Source organism: Garra rufa, chromosome 1 (assembly GCF_049309525.1).
Source record: "Garra rufa chromosome 1, GarRuf1.0, whole genome shotgun sequence".
Taxonomy (NCBI): Eukaryota; Metazoa; Chordata; class Actinopteri; order Cypriniformes; family Cyprinidae; genus Garra; species Garra rufa.
In genome coordinates, this window is record NC_133361.1 from 5,386,764 (window position 1) to 5,405,472 (window position 18,709).

The 18,709-nt window shown below is 36.2% G+C and overlaps 1 protein-coding gene across 1 annotated transcript in view; it reads left to right on the forward strand.

Annotated features, from left to right (window-relative positions):
• The window catches only part of LOC141334223 (uncharacterized), a 93,015-nt gene that overhangs the window by 10,874 nt on the left and 63,432 nt on the right, over window positions 1–18,709 (forward strand). The window contains exons 2-4 of the mRNA XM_073839320.1: window positions 8,233–8,577; window positions 8,674–9,021; window positions 10,101–10,199. Of these exons, the coding sequence (XP_073695421.1) occupies window positions 8,233–8,577; window positions 8,674–9,021; window positions 10,101–10,199 (792 nt within the window). The remainder of the gene's footprint in view (window positions 1–8,232; window positions 8,578–8,673; window positions 9,022–10,100; window positions 10,200–18,709) is intronic.

Consider the following 18,709-nt stretch of genomic DNA (forward strand, 5'->3'; position numbering starts at 1 on the left):
CTTACAAGGCTTTGAAACTGTTAAAGCAATGGGACAGATTGAAGCTGTTGGATGGCATACTATACCGTGTCCGCAAAGATCCAGTGACTAAGTTTACACGTTACCAGTTCATAGTTCCTGAATCTCTGGTCAGTGAAGTCTTGCGTGGCGTCCATGACGAGGCGGGCCATCAAGGCCAAGGAAGAACATTGTCTTTGGCTAGACAGAGATTTTCATGGGTTGGACTAGAGAGTGATACCCGAGACTATGTGAGGTGCTGTCAGCGATGTGTGGTCAGCAAAACCCCTGAACCTGAAGGGCGAGCCCCTTTAGAAAGCATCCGAACCGTCAGTCCATTGGAACTGGTCTGTATAGACTTCTGGTCTGCCGAGGACTCTTCTGGCAAGAGTGTAGATGTTCTTGTGGTAACTGACCACTTTACAAAAATGGCGAATGCGTTCCTATGCAAGAACCAAACAGCATCTCAAGTCGCTCGTCAATTGTGGGATAAGTTCTTTTGTGTTTATGGATTCCCACAAAGAATCCATTCAGACCAAGGAGCAAACTTTGAGAGCAGGATGATTAAAGAACTGTTACAGATTGCTGGCATTCAGAAGTCACGTACCACAGCATACCACCCAATGGGCAACGGCCAAGTCGAGAGGTTTAATCGCACCTTGGGTAATATGATCAGGGCGTTACCCCCAAAAGCTAAACAGGACTGGCCGCAAATGCTGCAAACCCTGACGTTCGCTTACAACAGTACAGCCCATGAATCAACTGGCTACGCTCCGTTTTTCCTTATGTTTGGTCGTATTCCCAGACTGCCAGTTGATTTAATGTTCCAGAGTGTGGACCGTGATAACAACTTTGCAGACTATGATCAGTACGTGAGAAAACTGAAGGATAATCTCAAGGAAGCTATGTTAGTTGCTCAGGCCAACAACACCGCGAGTCAACGACGGCAAACTGACTATTACAACAAAGATGTCAAAGGCAGAGACATTGAGGAAGGCGATTATGTGCTGCTTGCCAACAAAGGAGAGCGTGGACGGCGCAAGCTAGCCGACAGGTGGGACTCAACATTACATGTTGTGGTATCTGTGGACACAAGATGCCATACCTACCGTGTCAGGAACACTCGAACGAATCAGGAGAAGGTGGTTCACAGAAACTTGCTCTTACAAGCCAACTTCTTGCCTGTTGAAGAGAGAGAAGAACCAATCTCGGATGAATCGAAATTGGACTATGAAACTGATGAGTCTACAAGTGATACTACTGTTGATGGATCAGAGGATGCTAGTAACGATATTGATGGACCAGTTCATCCCCCAGTTTGTCCATTAAGTGGAACTCATCACTCATCAGTGGAAGAGGGAATGAAAGATCCAAATTCAAGTACAGGACTAGAGCATGTCCTTGATGGATCTGTTCTTGAAAGTGAGAATCTGGAAGCCACTCAGAGTTCTGAGACGGACCTTTCTGATATGGAAGTAGAGGAAATTGAACATGACGTGACAGAGTCAATACCATCTGACCAAGTCCCTGGAGAGATCTTTCCACCCCCTTCTGAAACCGCTCACCCAGTAAGAACAAGGGCTGGCAGATTGGTAAAGCCAGTTAATAGACTTATCCAAATTATGACCCAGAAAACCCTACTGCGTAGCCCTTCACTTAGCCTTCTCTGGTCAAAAGCTTCTTAAGTCAGGGTGGGATAGAAAAAACAAAAACCCTGTTAGTCTTATTTATCTGGGGTGTTGTTTGAGTAGTGATCATTTCAAGTATCTTTGAAATAGTGTTTATGGCACTGTTTGTTTGCGGGAAGACACTTGAGAGTCTGGCCAACTTTCTTTTGCCGCCCTCCCAGTAAGTTGGGTAACACATATGTTGCATGAAGATACTGTATTTTCGATAGAGTGCGATCACATTCCCCAGTGTCCATTTGTCACTAGTACTGAACTAGTTTTGTGAAGTTCAGCGGGGTGAATGTAGCCAGTTTGGAAGAGAAATATATTTTATTTTATTTTTGTGATGAACTTCTCAAAACATCTGCATTATTGCGTGTAGGGACTTCTATTATGATATGTTATTCAAATGGGACTCTTATCAGTGTTGCGCTATGCCTTTGGGAGTGCGGGAGTTACGTCAGCCTCAGACCACGATTGAATGCTGGCGAGGCAAGACGCTTAAAAGTTTCTCCTCATCTCCCGGTTAATTTCGGTATGTTATCAGTGTTCAGTTAACTAAAGTTTGTTAAATTCTAAACAGTATGTGTTCTAAATGGGATTATACATATGTATTTCTGTGTATTGTGCGATTTTTATGTGATTTGTGCCTGACGCACGTGACACTAATTAATCGGTGGTTTGTGCACAGTGTGAAACACGGAGAGAGGATAGCGTGGTGAACGTGATTGTCTGATTAAGTGTCCCATGTGTTCCAGGTATGTTTAGTTCTTCAATTTAAACAGTGAAAAGTGATTTAAATAATAATATATGTGAATTGGTGAATATTATGTTTCTATTGTTGTTAATTTCTCATTCCACTTATACTGAAAACCAATCTGCTTTAATTTAGATTATGCACTTATGCATTTAATGTTCCCTTGTATTATTGTTGTGGTGATTTTTTGGGGAATGTTTGTATGCTGTTTGTGTAAACATTAATTCAATACATTATTCATTGTTAATGATACATGTGGAAATGAAAACATTCAAACAGTAATTTTATTTTTATATTTTCTTTATTAATGCTTAATGAAGTACACAATGTTGAAAAAGCTGTTGTAATTGTCGTCAGCCTCAGACCACGATTGAATGCTGGCGAGGCAAGACGCTTAAAAGTTTCTCCTCATCTCCCGGTTAATTTCGTGTGAAACACGGAGAGAGGATAGCGTGGTGAACGTGATTGTCTGATTAAGTGTCCCATGTGTTCCAGGATCAATTAAAAGTGGTGTTTTGAAGCCGTCCCGCTGTTTCCAGAGTGAAATCTATTATGTGCAGATTGGGATCTGCTACATATGCCTCTCTCTCTCTCTCTCTCTCTCTCTCTCTCTCTCTCTCTCTCTCTCTCTCTCTCTCTCTCTCTCTCTCTCTCTCTCTAAAACAAAACACTTTTTCATTTCTAACCTATATTTTGGCTTGTCTTTTCATTTCTAAACTATATGTTGGCTTCAAGGCCCCTGATTCGTTGCTGCCCTTCGTGCTGCTTTATGATCTAATATGAAACGTCAAAATGGCTGATTGAAAACTCTGCAAAATATAAATATCCGGATCGGAACAGTGCCTCTAGACAAATAAAGAAAAATGTATCTTCATAATATAATATATTTGAAAAGAATGAAACAAAATAAATTTGCAAATAGTCTTACAATAAGTGTACAAAAATGTTCAGATTGGCACAGATGAGATTCTACTATTAAATCGCTTCCTGTAGAGTAGAACCAGTTTCAGCATGTCTTAAAGTAAAACTTTAATCAAGTATGTTTAATGAATATTTATTATGGATGAGCTGCACCACATGAAGTTGAATGTCCAAAGAGAGCAGAGCTGGAAGACGAAGAAGCAGCTCAGATAGAAAACTGTTTACATTTGATAAACAGGTCATATTTCCTGTTTACCTGATTTGACCCAGTGTTATATCATGTTTTTTTTTTTTTCTATAACAATTAAATAATTTCTGTCAATGTTTCATGAGCACTGTTTGCTTGTGAAGTGCAAAAGCAAAAATAAATAAATAAATAAATAATAAAATAACTCTATAAATAATTTATTAATGATAAACACCAGAAATTGCACTTCTTATCTTTGTGAAGTGTTTCAAAGCTGTTAATGTTAAGTCAGTATTTAATTTAATGGTTAGTTTTTAATTGAAAAAAGTAAATATTTATAAATATATATGTGTGTATTTGCGCCTGTTTAAATTATATATGTATTTAATCGCGCCTATTTAAATTATATATACGTGTGTGTAACATTTTTGTTGTCTTAAAAGATAAACAGTATGAACTGAGTGCAAAGCTTAAACAAAACAAAACCTGAGCAATAGAACGTTTTTATATAGTCAAACTATATTTTTACTTAATAATTTCAGGATTAACCAGTTTTTCATAGTACATAATACCATGTACTATACACTATACGCATCATTAACTGGATTTTCAAAAAAAATATTACAAAATCAAACAAATGTTATAGCAAGAAGGCACACATTTGACAACAATAATAACCACACATTACTCACCTAACTAAATTAGGTTAAACCTATGCAGTTAATCCTGAGGCATGTTTTGTTCACACACTCTTTAAGGAAAATGTCCATATCAATATCATCCTTAAATTCAAAGTGAAACACGAAGGACTCTTTGGCCAGCAGACTCTCATCATTTGTTACTGCAATTCTAAAAGTTCATTATGTTGCTGCACATGAAATATAACGCGGAAAACATTAAATATATATATATGTAATTTTATTTATTTATTTTTTTCAGGTAACACATTGATTATTTATAACTCAAACCCCTTTCTCCACCCATCCGTTGATCGCGCATATCCGCCATGTTTGTAGTTTTTTTTTTACACTTTTTATGCGTGTTTGTAGTTCTAATCGAATCTTCGTTTACCGCGTAACGTGTTGTGGGTGCATTGATCCGTATGTCGTATTCTGAAGTTAAGTAGTAGACCACCCGGATATCTTTGGAATACTTTTTAAACATAATACGATTTGGGACATACTAATTCTATTTGCGAATACTATTTAAAAAGGCATAGTTTGCGAATTGGGACCTGATTGGGCCGCAGCAGGAGACTCCGCCCACAACCGGCTGAGCCTGCTGCTGCCGTGTGACTGCTGTGACGTATGGTTCTGCTGTTCTGCAATCAGTCATTGTTGGGTCGTGCGGGCCACGGAGATTGAGCGTGAGTGATATTTAATGTGATTGTTAACTGGTTTCCTGTAAATGCCATTTATGTTATTAAGTTGGGAAAGTGAAAGTGTAAACTTAACTTCTTCCTCCTTTAATAACATGATATTAGAGGGGAGATTGAAGGCACGTGAGGTAACAGCTGTGTGAACTTCTATTGCGGTGCAGCACGTCAAGCACTGAGTGATATTTATTTCATTCTTTTGGGTGTATAAAAATGTATAGTTCACTAGTTGTACACTGCTTGACGTCAAAGTTAGATTGAGTTCATTAATAATCTGTTTTAAGAGATGAAGCTGATAATAGCTATGCCAGCAGTATTAGGCAGAATGTAAAGTACTTATGATTTATCAACATTGGTGGGTAGCTTATGAAAATGTACCTTTTATAATATTCTTTTGTGTATGTTCTTTCTTCATAAAGCATCATTAGCCACTGCTGTTGTTTATCTGGGGGTTAAGTGCTCACATCAAGATTTTTTTTTTGTACTTTAATTCATTTCTTAGTTTATTCTTTCTTGTCAGAAATGTGTAACCATCCTTGTAAGGAGGGGGAATTGGCAAAACTGGCTGAAGTAAATTCTGTAAATGAGAATTATTTGAAGTGCCTATAACTTTGGGTTTGTTTCTGTATATTTTTGGGGAAGTGTGTTTTTGGTGGTGGTTAATATTACGCTGAATAAATTTCTTCAGCACCACACATTCCACACCATTGGAAACCTGGAGTATAAATAATAAAGAACCCCTAATTTAGATTTAGTTTGGGTACTGTTTGAGTCTTTTTAATAGTACACATAATTACACCGCCCCCCCCCCCCCCCACACACACACACACACACATAATATTATTTTGTCATATTCGTGATTCCTGATTTTACATATGAAAACTTCGTTATAAAAATTTGTTAACCTAGCCTATTAAGTTAATTTATATTCTTGATAATTTTTAGAAGAAATTAAAATTTAAGAAAAATGAATTGGCTTGTAATCTGTATATATTTAGGGCTATAGGGTAATCTTTTTCTTAACTTTTATTACACTGTAGATCAAAATACAATAAATCTTGATCATATTTAACATGGGAGAATCACTGACATAATTTAGAGCACTTTGAAAATGAAACTATTTAAATCTGTATGAAGGAAAGACAAAATAAATCATAACAAGAACAATCAGTGTTTTTCTATCAAGAGCATTTCTTTTGACAAAATTACCTAATTAATGCCAAATGATGTTTGACAGTGAACGCATCTCCACCTCATAGCCACTTATAATGGTGAAATATTAAACATGCCTGTCAGGTACAATATTTACTTTTTTTTTTTTTTTTGCAGTCCGAGTTGCGGGCGGGTTTGCGGACCCACGCATCACTGGTCTAGACCACCAGCTCCTTTTACATTTTCCAAACATTTCTTTTGCTGATGTAGAAAGAATGGTCGGAGAAAATTCAATTACAAAAGGAACAAAAATGAAAAAAGGATCGTCTGGCGAGACACTTGAATTCAATCAGCGTGTGACTCTCACAGTGCATTATGGGTAATCTCTAGCTGTTGAGTGTACATCGGTTGTACACTCGTTTTTTCGGTGCATTGTTGGATTGAATGAGTGCACTCGAGAACGTCCACTATGGTTTGGGACACCACTAAAAATGGCTGTCCAATCAGAGAGTGCCCTATTTGAGGGTATAGGGGGCGATTTCGGATACAGCCTTTATGTTTACAAATTTGACGTAATGACGCAGCGTCATGCTCGAATTTCCTGTGAAAACCTACCACCACTCAAATAATAAAAAAGAAACGTTATTGTAAGCTTACCGTTGTAAATCAGGCTGAGGTAAGGCGATCGTTTTGAACACTGGCTGGTTTTGTACTTGCTGAAATATTGATTTTAGGTAGTTTTGAACCAAAACTGCAGCTCTAAATATGATTCTTTTTTCTTTTTTTTTTTTTTCGTCTCGTCTTGTCCTCATTATCACTCAGAAAACCTAACAACCTGACTGTTTGTCGGTTCAAAGACAAAAGTTTATTGGTAACACTTTCTATGAAGCCCCTATTTCTAATACATTATAAGGGTATTTCTAAGGCATCATAATGAATGCATAATGCATTATAAAAAAAAAAAAAAAAATATATATATATATATATATATATATATAACATGTTATATCTTCTCATGAATAATCATAACAACAATTATAATACATTATAATACTTCAGTATTTGAGGTTATAACTTTTAAGATTATGATTACTTATAACACACAATGGATGCCATATTAAATCAACTAAGTTTCTAATGGACTATATCATATTACCTTTATATATATATATATATATATATATATATATATATTACGTTTAATTTTGATGGTCCACTTATTATATTTACTACAAGCTTAAATTTTCCAGCTACATGCCAACTAACATTCCTTAGAATATTAGACTCACATAATTGCAAAGTTACTTCTAATATAATATAATAGTTTGTCTTTTGGGGAAACATCAACATCAAAATAGTGTTAGCATATATTTAGCACACTACTAATAATAATTACTGCTAGCTGGCATGGAGTTGCAGAGTTACTTATCAAAAGCTGTCTAAAGAGTACCATCAAAATAAACTGATAACGACTTTGTATTTAAAGTGATCACAGCTTAATAAAAGCATTCTATGTTACAAATTATAATGCTTTAATTTTAACAGTTATTCAGCATAAAGAATATCATCACTGACTTCAGTCTAGACAGAGTTTAAGCACTCAAAATTCTCAATATAATTAGTGAAACTGTCCATAAATGATAAATGAATGATAAATGATGAATTAATCTCTTACTTATCTGCACTTTGTTGCTTGTGATAAGAAAATTAGCCAGTTTCAGTAAGAATTAATTTAGCACGCACTCGCCATAATCAAAACTCTGGTGTTTCAGCGATGACTAATCTGAACACCTCTGATTGGCCATTGTGTTCATAAACTCAACATAATCGTGCGTGATATAATGCACAACTCTCTAAAAATACAGAAAAAGAAATATGTGACATGAGCAGGTCTAAATTTATTACAGCAATCAACATTTTTCATTTAATTTTCAAGTATTAAAGTTTTTTTTTTTTTTTTGAAAAACCACGGGACCCCTCCAAGTTTATTTTTTTTAGGCTTTGTGGTAAAAATGTCTATAAAGATATGAAACATCTGGGATCATGCCCTAGCAATATCCCTGATTGCACCTAGTGTACAGAAATACTTGTGCATGTCAGTAATGATGCTCTGTGTTAGTATGTATACATTTATGCTTTGATAAACTACTAAACAAGCTTTATTTTTATGTCTCAGGTTTGATTGTAAAAGGTCCCTCTGGTCCTCTGGTTGCTCCTCTGGGATCTTCAGTGGTTTTGCCCTGTTCTGTTGATAAACCTTTACCAGTGGAGGATCTGGAGGTGGCATGGAGAAGAACAGACTCAGATACTTTAGTTCATCTGTTTCAAGATGGTGAGAGTCATACAGAAGTACAGCAGCAGGATTATCAGGATAGAGCTAATTTCTTTACTGAAGATATTCAACGAGGAAACTTCTCCCTCCGTCTGGACAATCTGAAAGCTGAAGATGAGGGACAATACACATGTACAGTTCAGAGTCATGAAGAGTCTGGAGAAACTGTGGTTGAAATAAAAGATGTTGGTGAGTAAAAACCCAACTAGTTGAAGCAGGGCGATATTATAGAGTTTTATTAGAACATTTTATGCTCATATTTCAGTTTTGTTGTTATTCTTTCAGTACGTTTGCTAGTATCAGGATCAGATCAGTCCATATCTGCGTCTGTGGGTGAAGACATCACTCTGAACTGCTCTGTAGACTCTCACATCCAACCTGAACACATTGAAGTTACATGGAAGAAAACAGATGAAAATATTCAGGTTCTGCTCTTCCAAAACAATGCGACTTTACCAGATTCATCCAATGAGCGATACAGAGACAGAGTTGAGTTCTTCACTGATGAAACCCCCAAAGGAAACTTCTCTCTCAGACTGAAGAGTGTCAGAACTGAGGATAAAGGAGTTTATATGTGTGAGGTGTTTGCTGGAGGACTTTCAGCCAATACAACTGTAGAACTGGAGCAACTCGGTGAGTCCTAATGAATAAATAAATAAACACATTATAATTGGGACCTAAAGTAACAAATTACTTTTTTTTTTGTTTATTCATGTTTAGTTTACAGTACTTTGAAACTGATTTAATATCAGAAAATCCTATAACTAATGCCTTAAATGCAGGATTGTTGTGAAACACAAAACCAGACATAAGTCACACGGGTATAGTTGTAGAAATAGCCAGCAAAATAAAGTAAAATGATTGATTTTTCTTCTATGACAAAATTAATTAGGACATTAAGTAAAGACCATGTTCCATTAGGATATTTAACAAAATATATATTTTAAAACTTATTTTTTGATTAGTAATATGCCTTGCTAAGAACTTCATTTAAAGGCAATTTTCTTCTTCACCTTCAGATTCCAGATTTTCAAATTTGTGAATTTTGTATCTCAGCCAAATATTGTTCTGTCCTAACAAACCCAAATGTCCAAATGTCCTGAGGGCATTGTGAAATACTTTGACAACCCACTAGTGAGGCATTTTACTTGTCCCCACTTGTTTAAAAAAAGCTTATAAATTGGCCAAAACATGTTTTTACTTAAATCTAGTGTTTTGCAGATGTTTCTGTGAGGGGTAGGTTTAAGGAAAGGGGTTGCCTCTAAATTGATACAACTATATTTAAGACTTTATAAGGACCCACAGTAAACCTGTATGTAAGATAGCCCTTCAGGGAGTTTTTAAATCCTAATTGATTAGGTCTTTCCCATTAGAATTTCTCTTTATTTGTATGGTTTTTGACACATTATATGAGGAGTCATGCTGTTGCCAACTTTCCACAAGTCATTCCTCCATCTTCACTGTTTAATGCCAGCTTGTTTAGCAGTTGCACATCAGCTATTGAGAAAGTACTGACTTAATCATAGCCACAATAATTTCTAACTAAACCAAATTATTTTTATCACTATAAAAAATCTAAATGACGGTGGGGGCAGTGGTGGGCAAGAGAGAAAATATACATATTTGCGCAAATAAACAAGGTTTACTTTCTAGGGCAGCATACAGGAAAACCCCATAACACTTGTAATCAGTATAATGTCTTTGTTTTTCAGGTTTCTCAGTTTTACACATAATGGTGTTGATTCTATGTGCTTCTGCGTCTGGATCTGCAATTCTGCTCTGCTGTCTGATCTACTGCAGATATCAAAACGGTACAAATATTCTTATTTTCTGTAGTTTACTTGAAGATTAAGAGAAAACAGAGAAGAGTGCAAGTAGGGGTGACGATATGGCAACGATATCAGCTCATGATTTTTTCAGAAATATCACGATTTAATCACGATTCCTTGTCAGGTTGGTTTTACTGTTTTACAAGAGCTGAGCAGCAAAACCAATCTACTTTCACTATTTTAAAACCAAAGCCTTACATGGTAACAACATAAAACAAAAAGAATGGCAGATATTTAGGCCAAAGTGGGCGAAGTAAAAAAAAAAAAAAAAAAAAAAAACCTTACCAATACACATAGTATACAAATAATTGCTTTAATTTACAGGCACAGTAGGTGTATCTATCAGTGGCATTTAAGAAATGAAATGAACAAATATAAAATAAAACACTATACACATAATTTATACATTGACTCTTATTAAAGCAACTGTATTAAAGTTCTTCAGTTAAGAGCAGTGAGTGATTTTTCCTTTGTGTTTTATTTCATTAGTGTATCATCACCCAAAAATAACAATTCTGCCATCATTTACTCTCTCTTGAGGTTTTTTTTAAGCATAAAACATGTTGAATATAAAACTTATTTAAAAAAAAATGTGGGTAATCAAAAGTTGCTGGTCCCCAGTTACTTCCATAATATTTTATTTACTGTTATCCACATTCCTCAAAATATCATCTTTTGTGTGATACTGCAAGAGACTACAAAGATTATATATCCTTATACATGTCTTTACTCCTCTTCTTCCTGGCTGTCAACCGTGTTTGTTTCCGTGTTATTTTATTATTGTAACACTGTGCTTTGTCAATACTCTTGCTATATTAATGAGATGTACCTTTAAACTGGTTGATCATTGGTACATCTAAGACTTTACATGACCCTATAATTAGTGAAATCCAAGATTCACCTGCACAATTCATCACGTCAGGACAAATCCAAATAAATAAATAAATAAAAATAAAATAATGGCCTATTGATATGTATAGAACATATGCTTATATGACAGCTAGTTCAACAATTTAGTTTTGGGTGGTAAGACTAATCAGTATCGAATATATTTTGGTCATCAGGCATGTAAGCACTTGATAACATATTAAACAGCAGACAATTCTGCATAATAAATTACATGAATGACTAAGCACTGGCAATTTGTTCAAAAGAATGAGAAATTGCTTTTAGGATGTGACTAGATGATGTGGCGAGGCTGAACAAATAGTTTTAAGAAGTTTGAAAAATTATGATTTTTTTTTACATCACTGTCATATAGTTCAGTCTGTTGGATGATTCCAGTACAAACATATTAATCATTGTGGTGTTTGAGTCAATTCTAGTTTAAAATGGGTTCCAGTGAAAAACAAAACAAACAATAAAAAATAAACGGCAACTTAAAGGCTGCTTACGTTTGTGTAATAGAATCTGAAAGGCAAGTGACTATACATAAATTTAGCACAATACAAAACAATGCAGTATATAAGCAGTAAAGTTGTGTACCATTGAGAATTGAATTGATAATGCCAAAATTTAAATTCCAATTCAGTACCTGAACCGAATCAGATTTAAAATTATGGATGGATGGATTTTCTAGAATCTATTACCTGTGTTGAATTTCTTTGAATTGTAGGTCAGTAAATTCCTCCATTTTAAGTCCAAGTTCAGTTAATCTTTTTCTGTTGTGGTAAATTCAGTTTAAATTCATTCCCTCTGAAGTATCTGAGCTGTAAAATCACAGACAGTAATTCAGTTATAATGCAGTGACAACGTGTGATAATTCATAGAGTTATGATCATGAAGCAGTCTGTCCTGGATCTTGATGAGACAGTTTGTGAGAGACTCTTTTATGAGCAGCGACACTGAGAGCAACAATAGTATTTGAAAAAACATATTTGAAAACAGTTATTGTTTTGCAATGCCCATTGGTGTTGCCAATAGAGGAAAAATTACACAATTCCTATTTAAATACATACATCTTGTTATCAGGGCTGCAGCTCATGTCGGGTCATTGTTGTTCTCAGAAAAACTAAACATATAGCCACAGTTTCTAATGCAGTTGAAGGTGCATCTGTTATTATCTTCAGTGTTGATGGATTTTTATTAATAATTATAGAACTAGATAAAAAAGTTTGTCAAGACATTAATCAAAATGGCGAACGGGAAGTTAGGCCAATTTTGGCATAATTGGTATCAATGTTCTCGGCCTGACCCAAGGAATATTTTGAGATCACTTTTATTACAATAAGCCATTTTTTTAGAAGTTATTAGCATTTTTCGAAATTTCGCTATAACCCAAAATTTTTATGTACATTCAGGGCATGGTGCCGAACATTTTTGTAATTATTGTTGAGACGATACGTTAATCCGTTCTCAAGATACAGCATTTTAAAGCTAAATTCAAAATGGCCGACACCCAAAATGGCTGACATGGGAAAATTGGGTAAGGTTTGACTCGGCATGCTCCTCTGAATCTAATGGGACGAGTTTCAAGATTTTTGGCCAAATCACTAAGAAGTTATAAGCAAAAATAGCCATTTTTCATATCTCCTGACCACTAGGTGGCACTGTGATGAAACACTGCAGGTCGCCTCAGGTCATGCTTGTTATAACACACACCAAGTTTGGTTTCAATATTCCAAAGCGTTGCGGAGATATGGCCTCACTTACATTTTTGCTTGCTTTTCGTAGAATTAATTAGCGCATTATTCGAGAACGGTTTGTCCAATCAACTTTAATTCCATAACTTTTTGCCAGCATGGTCTGAAGATGATCTGAGCCAATTTTGGTGAAAATCAGAAAAACTGTCTAGGGCGAGTTCGAAAAAGTAGGTTTTACAAACAATTAATTATAGAAAAAAAAACTAAACCTTAAAATTTTTAAAAATTGGTATTCATTCGACTCGGCATGACCCAGGGATTTTATGAATTTTATGGCTTACGGTTCAAAATTTATAAGCAAAAAGAAAGTGAAAGTTTGGACAAGTGGTGGCGCTAGAGAGTTCTACTGGCTGCCATAGACTTGCGGCGGAAGAATAATAATAATAATAGGAAACAGAACGGATACAATAGGTGCCTACGCTCCTTCGGTGCTTGGCCCCTAATAATAATAACTGTAAGTTTAAATATCATTTCAGTAAGTTGGATTTCTCAAGCCACCTTAATTATTAACTACAACACTGACGCTGCTCTGTGTATTTGATTCAATATTAATTAATTTATTTTTTTATGAGTGTATTTATGTACATACATTTATCAGCATCAATAAAATTCTCATTACAACTCTTACAACTCTTTTTTTATTTTCAGGGTTCACTGTGTCATATTCTCAAGATACATATGGTCGCCTGAGATCTTCAGTGGTTCTGAACTTTTATAGAGTGAAACCTTTACAAATGGAGGATCTGAAGGTGGAATGGAGAAGAAAAGACACTAAGACTCTGGTTCATCGGTATCCAGATGACAAGAGTCAGCCGCCGCAGGAGGATTATCAGGATAGAGCTCATTTCATTACTGATGATCAGATTCAACATGGAAACTTCTCCCTTCGTCTGGACAATCTGAAAGAAGAAGATGCAGGAGAATACGCATGTAGAGTTTACAGTCAGAAGAGATGTGTGTTGTCAACTCAGTTTACTTTGGAAAAGCGTAAGTGAATAGATGACTAACAATTTTTAACCCTTATATTAGTATAAAAGTTATAAAATCGTACAGACTTTGCCATAAAGCAAGTAAATATTGTCAGAGTTTGTTATGTAAGTAAGGCTGTGTAGTGGCCCAAAAAGTTGTTTCAGCACTAGGGATGCTCATTTCGGTTAATTTCCCTGACCGACAACCGCTGCTCGTTATCCGAACATTAACCGTTAACTGATAATATTTGAATAATAAATTAGTTTAAAATAAAAATAGAATGCACAAGTAGCCTATCTGTGATGATACATTAAAAATACAAGCAAATGTTTTATTTTAACGTGCAAACAGCAGCATACAGAGCAACAACAAAAACTCTATTGACATATACTTAAATTATCACGCATCAGCAGCGGTTCTGAGAACAGAGAAAATCTGAATGAAAAAATAATAATAATATAAATAGGCCTACACTAAATATGTATAAATTAAATAACTACCTAATTAAAATGACAAAACTAAAACACACTGAATCCTTTTATGCGCTTTGAAGAACTGTACCGGTCTTATTCTTCTCGTCGGACATAAAAATATATAGCATTAGCAGGCCAGCCAATACCTCAGTGTGCCTAGTTTTTAACATGTCCACATGCTGTACGGATAGGCAGGACCGCTGCCTGTTAACTCTTAGATCCGCGAAAAAAAACACCATCACATAAACCCTTTCAATTTGCGGTTCGGGACTTCCATCCACTGTCATATGCGTGTGGAGAAGCGCGTGTTTTACAGCGTTCAGCAATAGCCAATCACAGACATGTATGTTGATTTGATGATCAGTGGCCAATCAGAGGAGGCTATGTTACAATCCACTCACCAACCAAAGTGCCGGTTTCAGTTTTACTGATTTCTACACTTTCGCGAACTCTATTAAAACAAAGAAAGTGTTGGCATTATATAAATAAGAGATTACTTGTGCAGTGTAAAGGTTATTTTATTACTTTTTAATAACTTTATGAGATTGCGATGAACTACTCTAGGATGAGTGACAGCTTTCCAGTGATTGTAACGGGAGCGCCTGTTGCGCACATTCACTCACGGATTCACTCTCTAATAATCCAATATCGCCTCTTGCCATTGAGTTGCATATACTACATCAGTTTACTAAGTAAAGGTGAAGCGAAATATGTCTGTGTACAGCCACAGTGCACGTGTCGACACGTGAGTAAACAGATAACTTACAAATAGCATTATTTCTTTCACCATGCAGCAAACGTAAAAAAAGAAAAAAGAAGAATAGAAAAAATACCTTTTAAACCGTTTAACTGATAGTAATAATCGGTTAAAATTCTTACTGTCGGTTAACGGTTAAACGGTCAATATGAGCATCCCTATTCAGCACTTAAAGCACAATTAAAACAGGTGTTATACATGATACATGATATGATAATACACTATATTTTCAACACCGCATCTATTGTTTTAACATTTCAAACCACATTTAACGTAATTTAACTATGGTAATGACATTTTTCAATGTATCTTTAGTGTCCAAATGTTTTCTTTTTTTTTTTTTTTTTTTTTTTTTTTTTGCTGATGTGCATTAACTGGTGTTATTGTTCAATTTAAAAACAAAAACAAGACATCTGATGATTATTAATAATAGCTTAACAACAAACAGTTGAATATAATAATAATAATTAAATAATAATAGAATATTTAATCCTGTTACATCTTAAAGCTTGTGTTAGTTTTGACTAAAATGTTTTTGTTCTTCTTTATCCCTAGATTCTGTTTTCTCTCGTTTAAATGGTAAGTAAATCATTGAAACAGAAAAGAACACAGAGCCTAATCAATACATATATATTAGGTTGAATGTTTAAGGTATCAAATTAGAATTATTAGTGCTAACTAGTCAATGAAAATCCAGTCATAAATATAATTGTGAGGTATTGTTATGCACCACTGGTGCTCTTGGCCCCTAACTTCTTTAACTTTTTCCTTTGGTCACTGTAACTGTGTTTACAAAGCCCATTTATTATAGCAAAAAACAACAACAACAAAAAACAAACAACAACAAACAAACAAAAAACAGGCCAACAGAAAATGTAGATGATGTTAGCTACCTATTAGGGATGATACAATCAGCATGTAGATGTCTGAATTTCTTACACTATTCAGAACTTAAACATTGTTAGTTTTATTATTTTTACTATGTTTTAAATTTTATTATATAACAGAAGTTATTCATTTCACATAATTGTGTGTTGAAGCTCTGTAGAGTGCAACGGTCAGGTTCTAGAAGTAAAAACTCCATAGGGAAAATGATTTTTAACAATAACCGATACATTTTTAATGACAGCCCTGTTAAAGGTTGTATCAGCGATTTCTAGCCTAAAACATAAAGTGTCAATTTAGCTGACCTTTCTTCACGATCCGCTCGCTGCTTGCCCCATAAATTGTCTGTGAAAAAACCGCGTCTCTCTGGTCAGCCTAGGGTCCGAGATATGCCAAAAAAACAATCGGCAAACAAACAGTGTTCCAACCAATCAGCGTCAGGGGTTTGGTGTTGTGGACTTTCCTACTGGTGCTGGGACGTGAGGGAGGCGGAGCGAAAGTCCATAACACCAAACCCCTGACGCTGATTGGTTGGAACACTGTTTGTTTTTGTGTGGAAAGGTTGGTAGTGCCGATTGTTTTTTTGGCATATCTCGGACCCTAGGCTGACCAGAGAGACGCGGTTTTTTCACAGACAATTTATGGGGCAGGCAGCGAGCAGATCGTGATGAAAGGTCAGCTGAATTTGCCACTTTATGTTTTAGGCTAGAAATCGCTGATACAACCTTTAATAGATTGGATAGCCCGAGGTTGTTAATAGATTGAATGTGCTTGTGTTAAAGTCATATGTTCATATTAATTTAACGTATTTTTAAAATAATTAAGTATAAAGGAGCTGAATTCATGGTAAAATCTACATTACCAATGATTCTGTACAGAAGATTCCAGTGTGCAAAATGCCAATAGAGATTTTTAGCTTCCACTTCCATGAAGCACCATAAATAACGTAATCACAATGGTAAACGTAAAAATAATTATGCAATAAACTTAAAATATATTGTTTATAAATTCAATCGGCAACTTTACATGAATAGTTTTATATTTCTAAATCATTTTATTTGATTGTCTTCCGCAATGCTTCAGTTCTTTCCTTCAGTAAGTACATAGTCTTGTACCTTTATTTTATGTATTAATATTACTATTAGTATGCTTCAAATTAAGATGAATGTTGTAATTCACCTCACAGTTAGCTTGGTTCATTGTTTATAACACCTTAATGAGCATTTTTTTTTTAGAATCACTATGGGGAAAAACATTCTAAGTAATAATACTGCAACAAAACCTGAAGTGTTATGATATTTCGATGTATAGAGACCCAGAATCAGTGTATGAATCTCAACAACAGTGAGAATCGTCTAGGTTACGTAGGTAACCCTCGTTCCCTGAAGGAGGGAACGGAGACTTTACATGGGAACTGCCCGAGAGTCCAATCACCTCTGAGCTAGGCTTGCCACGACAGACGGTATTGACGGTGTTACCGGTTTTAAGACGCAACACCGGTGACATCACTTTTCCACCGTGACACCGTCTCCACATTTTTTTTTTTTAAGTATTCGTTTTTTTACTAAATATTTATTTGAACTGAATGGAAAATATCATTCTAAATAATTTACTTAAGACGAGAGCATGCACTATAATTAAAAACTGAACATAGCTACAATGCCTCATATTTCATTTATCACGTGAGGAGTTCATGAGTTCGCGCTTACATATAATAAACAGCGTAAAAGTTAAGCGTGTTTGGCGTGCTGTCCGGGAGAGGGCTCCGAGCTCGGTAATCATTCCCGAGCCCGGGGCACTCCCCCTGCTCAGGGAGAGGGGTCCGAGCTCGGCATTCGGCCCGAACCCAATAAGCGCTCCCCCGAGCTGAAGGTGAGGGGGGTGGAGGGATGCTGAAAACAAGAGATAATGAAGGTAAGACTGCTTGGCTATTTAAAGGGATTTTCTTGTAGTGCTTGGATAGGGAGTGTGATTGCTGATGGTGAATTGCTGTGTTAATTATCTGTGCGAGCTCCTCCTGAAATTTGTTAATAAAACCTCACAACGAGAGTCGAATTTACAGAAAGAGATTGGCGGACGATTTAGTGTCAAAAAGCAATGCAAAAGCACCTGTTTGGCAATATTTTGGGTTCAAAGTTTTTTTTTTTTTGTAGTTTCGTTGTCGTCCTTTCAAACAATTGACGCCGAATTGCCAATTCCCACAAAACTGAAAGTGAAAGTATAATACGCACGCATTTATAAGCTATTTAAAAGCAGAAAAAAAGAGGAAAAGTGGAAACCCCGACCCCCACGGTGATACCGGTATTACCGGTGTTGTCACATGCCGATTAACCGGTGGGGAAATTTCCTCATCGTCACAACCCTACTCTGAGCCTTATACAACAGGCCAATGAAAATTGGCGAGTGGAATTTGCATGCCAAGCCACTCCCCCGTACATACGGGTATATAAGATGGCGGCTGCAACACACACATCAGGTTCTTGCTGAAGAGCCGGAACGAGCCGGCGTCAGCGCGACGCCGGGGCCGTGGCAGGGGATTTAACGTCTCCGTTCCCTCCTTCAGGGAACAAGGGTTACCTACGTAACCTAGACGTTCCCCCTCAGTCGAGTCACTCCGACGTTACATGGGAACAGACCCTCTGGAACAGGCCACGGCCCAGACGCCGCGCTACGCACAGACCCACGTGCCGACAGGCGGACGTGCCAGCAGGCAGATATGTAACGTAACCTTTCCAACGCCCCAGGGGCCAATAAGGGGTCCCACAG